At 32.7% G+C, this 11,247-nt stretch overlaps 1 protein-coding gene across 1 annotated transcript in view; it reads left to right on the top strand.

Moving 5' to 3' along the window:
• The window catches only part of SLC4A10 (solute carrier family 4 member 10), a 178,910-nt gene that overhangs the window by 139,762 nt on the left and 27,901 nt on the right, over positions 1 to 11,247 (top strand). The window contains exons 17-20 of the mRNA XM_023528479.1: positions 2,919 to 3,080; positions 4,527 to 4,640; positions 5,673 to 5,834; positions 7,172 to 7,253. Coding sequence (XP_023384247.1) covers positions 2,919 to 3,080; positions 4,527 to 4,640; positions 5,673 to 5,834; positions 7,172 to 7,253 — 520 coding nt within the window. The remainder of the gene's footprint in view (positions 1 to 2,918; positions 3,081 to 4,526; positions 4,641 to 5,672; positions 5,835 to 7,171; positions 7,254 to 11,247) is intronic.

Here is an 11,247-nt window from a genome sequence, read left to right as displayed (position 1 = left end):
ATGTTTTGATTAACATACACATTGTGAAATGATTACAACAATCAAGCTAATAATTTATCAATCCCTCGCAGTTGCCTTATTTATTTATTTGTTTATTTATTTAGTGAGAACAATTAAAATATACTCTTTCAGCAGATTTCAACTATGTAATACAGTATTATTAAGTGTAGTCACTATGCCGTACGTTAGATTTTCAAAACTTACTCATTCTGCATTACCGAAACTTTGAATCCCTTGACCAATATGTCCCCATTTCCCCTTTCTCCCCCAACCCCTGGTAACCATCATTCTACTCTCTGCGTCTATGAGTTTGACATTGTTTGATTCCACATATAAAAGTGAGATCATGCAGTATTTGTCATTCTGTGTCTGGCTTATTTCACTTAGCATAATGTCCTCCAGGTTCATTTACGTTGTTGCAAATGACAGGATTTCCTTCTTTTTAAAGGGTGAATAATATTCCTTTGAATATTTATACCACATTTTTTTCATCTATTCATCCATTGAGAGACAGGTTATTTCTGTATCTTGGCTATTGTTAATAATGGTTAATGAAAGCTAGAATACTTGTATATTTAGCAGTATCTAAAAACCATCCATTAAAAGGAATCCCTAAGCAAGGTTTAAAATATTCACAAAGGATTAACTGGCAATTGGTTAAGAATTGTCTTAGTGTCAGAATTGCATATTTAACTATTACATAAGTAAGGGGCAGGACACTAATGTGTACTTAAATTTCTTATTCTATCAAACTTAATTTTTACTAACATAAAATTATTGATATTTAGAATGTTTTAAGAATAATTAATACAAATGAGTTTGTCAACAAACTTTTTTCATTTTGTATATGAAACCATATGTTAGATCAAAATAAGACAATAGGATTTAGATTTGATTTTCACTTCTAAATCTTAGGACTTGGAGTGTGTGTATATGTTTGTGTGTGTATGTGTGTGTGCGTTAGGGGTACAGTTAGTGTAAAATAGAAAATAAATGTAGATTTTAATAGATTATAATTCTTCTTTTAAAACGTAACATACTGTCCCCCAAAAGAAGGAAAAACAAATATCCTTTTCAAATTCGCTTGGGATTAAAGTACCGAGGCAAGCTTTTTGCAATTTATTATAGATTATAAGACAGTTAAATGATTTTTTTTAAGTGGCAAATGGAACATTTAGAAGACTTTTATATACATACAAAAGACTGAAGATAATCACAAATATATAGATGATGTGTTTACAATGGAGCTTCAAGCTTCTTATTGTTTTTAACCACTTGGCTTACCCATTATTTTGCTTAGTAATTGTTATACTAACATCTCTGAACAGGGACAAGAGAGAGGACTAAAACATGCAAGGATTCATTTTTGCTACTTTACCTATTTTTGAGAAAAAGAAAATTAAAACTATAATTAAGTTCTAAGGGGTTTTACTTTGGTTTTTCAATTAGCCAAGTTATGTGCTCTGTATTAGCTTAACATGGATAATTGGAATTCAACCTTAGCTAGGGAGGAAGGTATTTGCAGTTAGATGAGAAAAGTGGATAGAATTCTTTTTCATAATTATAAGGTGTACTAACAATATTTCTTAAGAATCCTAGCCTCAGGGATAGCTGCTCCAAGTAGATTTACAGGTTGGTCATTTGATTTTGGATATCAGTGTAGCTATCTGTGGTTTATTCTAGAATCTTTTAAAGATATTTATTTTCTGCTATACAAGGACTCCAGGGTCTCAGGCTCTGTTCATTGGGCAGGCTCTGTGTTAGTGATCAATCTTTCAGTTCATATTTTTCTTTAAAATCTTTATGTACTACAGCACAGTTCAATTTCTGTTCAGGTTCAGAATATCTCAAGGATTGATGAGGTGACTGGTTCATTAAAACCATTCATTTCTGTGTTTTAAAATAAAATAAATACTTTAGTAATCTAATCTTTAAAATAAAGTAAGATAAACCAAAATGATTTTAAAATCATTTTCAGTTTCAAAATATTAATGTTTACAATGCTCAGTTTTTCTTGGAGAAAAAAATTTTTGACTTTGCTGCCACCTCATGGCTAAGGCAGTAATTAGAAATGATCCTTCAAGGACTTATAAAAATATATACCAGGAAAAAAAAATACCATGGAGAAGTCATAGTAAAAACAAGCTTTGCCTTGCTTGTGTAGCAACCCTTTCTCTTTCGTTCTATAGTCTAAGTTCAAGCCCCATCTTTGACTCAGAATTTCATTTCAGTAATAATATATCATAGATTTTTTTGTTGCCTTTCTCATCTTTTTTGTTAACTTTTGGACTAGATAATTTTACAAAATATTTGTTCTTCTTTAAAAATGCAATAATATTCCCATCATGGGCACCATATTTGTATCAGAGCTCTACTGACACCCGACAGCGGTGAGGCCATTGCAAATTACTTAACCTCTCTATGTCTCACTTTCTTCAGACATGAAATAAAAATAATAACATCTACCTATTTTATAGGTTTGATGTAAAAATTAATTAAGATGGTATATTTAAATTTGACATAGTTTTGGCATAGTGTCTGACCATAGCAACCACTCACTATAAAGTATGTCATATTTTCAATAAATCTGGTGTCAGAAATTTAGTCAATATTAGGTTAAATACACATTGACTGGTAAATCAGTTAGTTTTATAGATTTAAATTTAATTCAAAAATGGCAAAAATTTAAAAAGTGGTTCATGTTCAAATGTTATATAATGTAAATCTTTGATACTGCTCACTACCTAACCTATTCAGATAAAATTTATAGAATTTAATGTGTTGTCTGTTAAATCATTGTGAGAGCCATAGATGAAGAGCTTCAACATCTCAACTGCAAATGATCTTGATGTTAGATTTCTGAAAGAAATGTGTCCATTTTTTCTTAATATCTCCATTTGTTTTACTTCCTCTGGCAGGAATGCAAATCGTTGCATGGAGAGTATGTTGGACGAGCCTGTGGCCACGATCATCCATATGTTCCAGATGTTCTGTTTTGGTCAGTGATTCTATTCTTTTCCACAGTTACTCTGTCAGCCACCCTGAAGCAGTTCAAGACTAGCCGCTATTTCCCAACTAAGGTACTTAGACTACATTTTTCTTGATCAAAATATAAACCTACATAAAGCATGTTATGAAGTCATTCATGTTTTAGAACAAAACGAGAAGCAATTGCTGTGATAAATGAAGCTGCTTAAAAGCTTCTGTGTGAGCTGCCAGGTTAGGAGTGGAGTTTGGTGAGGGAGGGAGGTGAAGAGAAAGCATTTTTGGTACAGGTGCTAGAAGTGCACATACCCTCCAGGCTTTTCTACTTAATCTCAAATCCCAAAGATAAACCCACTTTCCCACTTACGGTTTTGGAAATTGAAAGCACACACTGCATTACTGACTGTCACTTTCTTGCCCAGTGAACAGCGGGAACTATTCCAGCCTGACAGATATCTCATTGGAGCCACTGTTACATTCTCTAATTGGGAAAGCCCCTGCAAAACTCATTGGAACACTATTCTCTTTTTCATTTTTAAAGTGTCAGTCCCTCCCCCTAACCCACCACGTTTGCATCTGCATATTTGGAAAGGAAAGTAAACAGAGAAACAGCTTAGTTCAATATTTAACAGTGCAAAGTAACACCTATAATGTCTGACTCAGCCAATAAAAAACAAGGAGAAAAAAAACCAAGAAAACAAGCTTTTTAAGGATGAGCTAAAGATTATAATCAAAATCCCACCCAGGGAAAATGTTTCAGGAACTGTTTCTTTCACAGAAAACTTCTATTTTTGTCACTTCCTCCTTCCCTAAGGTGGAAAATTCATTTTCTTCCTCCGAAAGTTTAATTTGATTTTTAACTTGAAACAATAATCTTATTCATTTTCGTGTGTGTGTGTATGTGTGTGTGTGGGGATGTGTGTGTCAGAAAGACATCCTAATGAAAAGACAGATCTTTTTGATAACTATATAAGGATTTTTGCTTAAAGATAGCTTTATGAATGAAAAACGGCTTTAAAAACTGACTTACATAAAATAACTTTTAAATTTGCCCACTCTGCTGTGCACTTCCCTGCTGCCATACTTATATCCCAGATAAACTAACTAAAATATGCTTCTTCAATAAAAATAATAATTTTATAGTGTTTCAGGTTTATCATGTTAAAATGTTACCTGTGTGAGAAAGAATCCTAAAATTTAGCCAACTTCTGGCCATGTAATCTTATTTTATGTTCTAAATATTCATACACTTGAGTTCATAATAAACTTAGATTTTAAATAAATATTAAAATAGTGCAATTACCATTACAGTTATGCATAATGCCTCATTCTGGAAAGGTTGAGTGTGTATCCATCTTAATGACAGAGATACATAAATATATATTCAGGTTCTGACAGAGCTAATGGTAATATTATAGTATGCATAAAATATATCATGATGTTATGTCATAAAGTGTTTATAAAGTGTGACTCTAGCTTATGTTCTTGAGTATTCCTCACTATTTATAGTTTCGAGTGACAAATGTTTTCATTATTTTTAGGTTCGATCCATAGTGAGTGACTTTGCTGTCTTTCTTACAATTCTATGTATGGTTTTAATTGACTATGCCATTGGGATCCCATCTCCAAAACTACAAGTACCAAGTGTTTTCAAGGTGAAGTTGTCATAGCATTTACATTTATCTCTCCATTTCTGTAAGTCTAATCTTCATTTAGATGATGGTTATAACCCTAAAACTAGGGATTTTCGTGAAAGTACAAAGAATATACATTAATAGAGCAGTGAATAAAATACCCACAGCGTGACTAAAATTTCAGTCTAATATTTAAAAAAAGGAACCACAGAAATAGAAAACTAGAAGCCACTTGAAAATATTTCCTGTCAATTTTTCCATTTAGAATATCTATATACAACACTCCTAAAAGATAAGGAAGCATTTTGAAACTAAGAAAAATGCATTATCTTATCGTGAAATTGCACAGTTTATGGGGCTTGAAAAACAGATAAAAAAAGGTCTGAGATAGAATTGTAGCTGTGTTATTAACTAATTCTTGTGACCTTGGGCCAGTTACTTAACCTCTCTGAGCCTTGGTTTTCTTACCTGTCAAACAGGGCTGGGAGTTCCTCATAGAATTATTGTCAAATGAGTTCCTTTGGGACTCATCTCAGACACCAGTATGTTTAGAACCCTTCCCTCTGCCCTTGATGTCACCAAGTGTATTTTGCAATTCCCACAAAAAGGCCTAAAAATGAAGTTACACACAGTTGTCAATATGCTATTTGTAAATGTAAATAAATTTTTCCAACTGTAAATGGTAAATATTATTTAATATAGGCATTAATTAACAACACACATTTTGAGCCAGTCTGTTAGAGTTCAGATCTTATCTCCACCACTTACTAGCGTGAGATCTTAGGGAATTTACTGGTCCTCTTTATGTATCAGTTATCTTATCGATATCTTTTTAGAGTGTCGTGAAGAAAAAAATGAGTTAAAATATTGAAAGCACTTAGAATGGTGCCTGGTACTTTATAAATGCTTTGTAAACATTAGTGTTATTAATTATAGCTTACTTGGCATATCAGTTTATAACTAGGACTTTCTTGGTAGCATCTGTTAAGACTTAATTGATTAGGTATTCATTAATCCAGTTAATAACTATGTACATTATTTTATTTTTCACAGCCCACCAGAGATGATCGTGGCTGGTTTGTTACACCTGTAGGTCCAAATCCATGGTGGACAGTAATAGCTGCTATTATTCCAGCTTTGCTTTGTACTATTTTAATTTTTATGGACCAACAGATTACAGCTGTCATCATCAACAGAAAAGAGCATAAGCTAAAGGTATATTTTAATGTCCATTTTAGTGTAAATCATTGTGACTTAACTGACATCAGTTGACATTCATTATACTTCACCTGAATTCTGTAGTCATTTGTATAGTGAAATATTAAAATAATGCTTTGGGGTTCATAATTTTTATTATTTATATTCAGGATACTTTGTCTTACAGTGAGCTTAAAATTATATAATTAATTAGTTAATTAATTAATTTATAGCACTTGGCTGAACTCTAACCCCTGAAACTTAACGACGACTGCTTAAAATAAAAAACATTGCCAAAATTCTAACTTTCTTTACCATGTTTAACATATTTTAATGAAATCACAATCTATTCTGGTAAAGTACAGCTTTACCAATTTTATCTTATATCTGGGATTTCTCTATTTCTCTATTTGACCCTAAATGTGTCTGTTAGACACTTTATTGGAACAAATTACATATTAAGATATTTCTCATTTTCTTTAGTTATTTCTCTGTCAATAATGCCTATGATAACAAAACCCAGCCATAAATGTCATAATTTGTAAGTGAATCTTTGTTGAATTTTACTGCAGATTTCAATGACTTCCTTTTTTCAAAGGGAATAATACAGATATATCTTATTTATTCCATTCTGACCCTGCCGTTTTGCAACTGTGAATAATCAAAGCTATTCACTGCTGTGTAATTTGTCTGAGATATGTAATGTGAGCACAATCACTTATAGAATATATTAAAATAAAAATAATTGAATGGTTAAAAATAATATAAATCAAATCTTGTAAAAACAGAGCATGCACAACCTTGTTTTGTTCTGGTATCATATACATACTCTTTAATTTCTAGGAAAAGATTCACTGTCAGAGCAATAGACACAATGCTTTATAGGATTTTTAAAGTATATTTGTTAGATTAAAATCTCTGAAATATTTGATGAGAAATAGTAATGACATAAATAAGAAAGCACAATAAACCATATAAAAAAGAATTATGTGTATATATTGGTGAGAATATGTGTCTATCTTAAAACAAAGAGCATTCTTAATTTTCTTTGTAGAAAGGAACTTAACAGTACTCAAAATCTTTTTTTGAAAGAAATTCATTCAATTCATTTGTTTTTGTCAAATGAAATTTATAATTATTAAGGATATATCTTACAAAAATTTCTCGTAAAGTCAGGAGCTAGAGCTACATGTTTAACAACCAGTTACCTGCGCATAAAAAGGAGAGAGATATTGATTTATAATGTTTAGTAATTTTAATGGTATGAATACTCCCATCGTGGCCCATTTCAAGCTATCAATGTGACATCAATTGGCAGGAAAAATTTTGAAAATTAAACAATTGGCTCTCATAAGCCTATACAAGCTGGCTCCAAAACACCACTAAACTACGCAATTCAGTACTGGAAATTGAATCATTTACAGCCCTTCAAACAAGGTATTCAGATTTCCAAGTTTAATAACCTACTTATTTAATATCAATTATTTAAAAATCTTATTTGCTTTTAAAATAGCCTTCTGCAAGAGCAAATACCACCACAATAAAGTTACATAGTTGATTAAATAAATCTATAAAGCAAGTAAAAATACTTTATATTGAATATTATTATTCTCCTACCCTCTAAGAAGTAGGAACATTTTCCCTAGACACTAGTTTATTTTTTAAAACTGAAAACATCTTTTATGTTTTTATTCTAAAGTTATATATGATTTTGGTTTAAAAAATCAGATAATATAAAAAGTTAAAAGAAAAAACAGTGAAAAACACTATAATTTCATTACCTGGAGATAATGATGTATGATGTATACCCAAATATATATTTTCATACTACCTGTGTTGCTTGAGCATTATCATGGGAGTCATCCCATGTCAATAATATAAATCCACATTACCATTGTAAATGGCTGTATGTATATTTTATTGTATATTTCATGTTTTAAAATGAACTGAAAGATTCCTGTTTAAGGAAGAAAGTAATCTGTATAATCATTGTTTCCCTTTCAAAAGAAGATTTTTTTTTGTCTTTGTAATTAGAAATCCCACAGATTTTGCTGAAATATCATTCTTTGTAAAAGATATCAACTAAGCTGATTGAAGCAGTGTTATTTCTGAGCATTAATAGAACCATATTAAAACAAAATGTGAAGTAAGTGAAGATTTGCTGCAGGTGATATCTTTTTGGCCATTCTGTATCCTTGGTCCTTCTCTGTCTCTCAACTTTATAAATCACAGCATTTACTCCTTGTTCTTCATGAGCCTTTGTAGGTCCTTGACATTTACAGCCTTTCCTAAACAACAAAATACACTATATTTCCTCTTTTACATATCATGTAGAATAGCTAAACTATAACATGTGGTCTTTCACGTACTTGCATATATAGGATTAAATATAGAAAAAAGTATTTAATATTTTCATCACTGGGATAAACTTGAGGCTATATTTATAAACCATAGTACATCACTTGTATATTACTTTTTATTATACAAATAAATGACCATGTAATCGAAAGATTTATATTTTTTCCCTTTAGCAGCCTGTATTTAGTAAACAATAGGGCAAATTTGGCTTAATCATAAACTCTGCTATATTGCGCAAAGTAGAAGACTCAGTTTGTTCTTGGCCACTATGAATCTGAACACCCCATCTTCCTCCTTAGATACGGATATTTGCAAAGGATGTTTCTTCCCGTGAACACTTTTTTTTATTGGCCTATAACCCTTGTCTTCTGTAAGCTTTGGTATAGTGGTCTGCTGCTGCTGATTTTCCTGTTAACAGTAACAACAACAAAAAATCACCTCTTTAGAACATACTTTACTCAGCCTAATGGTTTGTTCCATAGCTGTTCCCTCTGCCTGTTGCTTCCTTGACATGTTTACACAGTTGTCTAGCTTTGACTTGAGAGCTACCTTCTCACAAAAAGACACAAGTTCCTTGAGTGTATTTGCAGACCACAAGTTAACCACACTTTTGGCTTTTATTGTTTTTTTTTTTCCCCCTCACTTGAAAACCCATTTTTGCCTCAGTTGGAACATTCCCAGAAATAGTTTAATGAATCATGTTTTTTGGTTTCTGTATCCAAGGTTGATTCCATGCCATGTATTTAAGTTTGTGTCATATATCCAAGTCACCTTGAAATTTAGCATTTTATTCTTTATCTCTTCTAGACTTATATTTCGAGTCTTTTCATTTTTTATTTATTTCTATTACCACAACTGGAAGTTGGTTTTTCTCCAGAAGAATTTTTTTTTATGCCACTAAAAATGTTTTTTGTCATTTTGCAAGTGTTACTGCATACACAAGAAAGCTTTTTTGTGCTACAAAGGCTAGCCACAACTCACTTGCTAAATGACTAACTCCTTCCTCAGAATGAAGAAGCTCCAAACTAGCAAAACTCCAACTCACTGTACCTCATGGTCTTTTGGGTCAATCATGGTGATCACATCGTAAGGTATATGAATGTCAAATCACTATGTTGTATACCCGGAACTAATATAATATTGTATGTCAACTGTACTTTAATAAAAAAATCTAAAAGCTGCAAACATAGAAATTTGAGAATGCAAATTATCATCTATATTATATATAGATGTAAGTCCATACTCTCTCTAGCATTTTTTGCTTATTTATTTCTTCCCAATAGAAGTAGGATAGGCGTAGGTTAAATTGATCCCTTTGAAATGCATTAAACATATTCACTTTTTTAAAAAAAAAAAGTATTCTGTAAAAATGGAAAGAAAGCAAGATATTATTTTACGGAAAAGAAAGTTTCTGTTCAGATACAACTGTAGGCTTTTCTACATGTTTCTGTAGACAGTTCAGTCTTCTTTTGACATCATTTTTAATAAACAGCAATACAATCCCAGATCACTTGAGTAAATGAATGCATTTGCAACATTCATTTGGCACTACATTCTCTCGATGATTATGGCATTTGATATGTTCTTTTTTGCCCTCTTTGTCAGCCTGGTTCTTCATGTCAATCTATAGTCTTTTATGTGGTTAACTTGACAGATGCAGGAAATTGCTGCCAAGCTTTGAAATGAATTTTTTCAGCAGTGGCATCTGGGTATCAGATGGTCCTCTTGGCTGGCCTCTTGTCTTGCTGCATGTTGGTTTTAGTGGGGTCTGGTGTAGCATCACCTGTTGCTATGCTCCCTTTTCCTCCCATATGTCCATTTCCCGTGATTCATGGGTGAATGTGAGAATAAAAGCTCTGGTTCTGTCTTTATTTCAGACAAAAATCTGCAGAAATATGTTAGAAGGTACAGAGTTCTCTCTCTCTGACAAAGGGATACTTCCCTTTGGCTGGCATGCCTATCAGCTAATAAATTGGTTATGAAAACTAAAATTTTTAAGACGTTTAAAATGAAAGGCAAGGGGAAAGATGATGATTCATTAATGGAAGTGCCAGAGCTGCTTTATTTCTTTGAGTCATATTAAATTAAGATGTTCCCATTGTTGTACAACATAATCAGGAAAAAAATATATTTTTGTTTTTATTGCATATTTGTACTTTACAATGCTAGCTTTCTAAATTTAAATAGGAAATTATTTCCTCTGAAAGCATTATTTTGTCTGCTTCTTGCAATCCAGAATCTCACTGTTTACATTTGTAGCATATTTTTAAAACACTAGATAAGAGCTATAGGGAATCACTATCATGAAGAAGGCCTTCCCCATATCATTAAGCCGTAGTGAACATGGACCCTGGGAATATCCAGGGTGTGCTAAAAGCACAAGGCCAAGTCCCAAGGCCCCTTGCTCTGCCCTCCTCTGATATTTATCTCCCCAGTACTAGGACCTCTTCCATTCTCTCTCAGCAGCACTACAGCTTTACAAAACCGTCAGGGGACAGGAGGAACTATTCACACCCTACTCCCTTATAGGCAGGGGCTTGAGTAGTAAGGTCTTTCACTATTCTCTATCCTTCTCACTCCGGAGTCCCTAGAATGAAACAGTCCTTTACCTGGTTAAAACGTTGTCCTTTAAAGGGACCCAGATTTGAGTTCTGTGTATTAACTACATCTTCCAAAATGTTCTGCAGAAGGACCAGAGGAACGTAGTATGGCCCTGGTGAAGCTAATTTCTTTCTATGCCTTTTTGGTTTTGCGGCCACCAGGGTGTTTCTTTTCCTGCTCGCCAGCTTTTAGTAATGAAAACCTTCCCTGTGTCAATTGCAAAGAAAAGTTTCTAGCGTCGTATGCTCAAGGGAAACTGAGCTGAGGCATTTTGGTGAACTGGAGTATTGCCCCAGCTAAGCTAATTCAAGGACAGGTACCACTGAATTGGTGACAATGCATGAGGTAGTTATGTGGATATCTCCTATTTTCTCAGTGTCATCTCCTGCACTTTTTAATTTGGCAGGAAAAAGCAGAAAGGCAAGGAAGTACAACTGACTTTCAGGGTGTTAAATAATGAAAAGTGTTTACA

This window comes from Pteropus vampyrus, unplaced genomic scaffold (genome assembly GCF_000151845.1).
Source record: "Pteropus vampyrus isolate Shadow unplaced genomic scaffold, Pvam_2.0 Scaffold2, whole genome shotgun sequence".
In the NCBI taxonomy this organism is placed as follows: domain Eukaryota; kingdom Metazoa; phylum Chordata; class Mammalia; order Chiroptera; family Pteropodidae; genus Pteropus; species Pteropus vampyrus.
The sequence above is the reverse complement of the archived record's forward strand: the minus strand, read 5'-3'. Positions and strand labels throughout refer to the sequence as shown.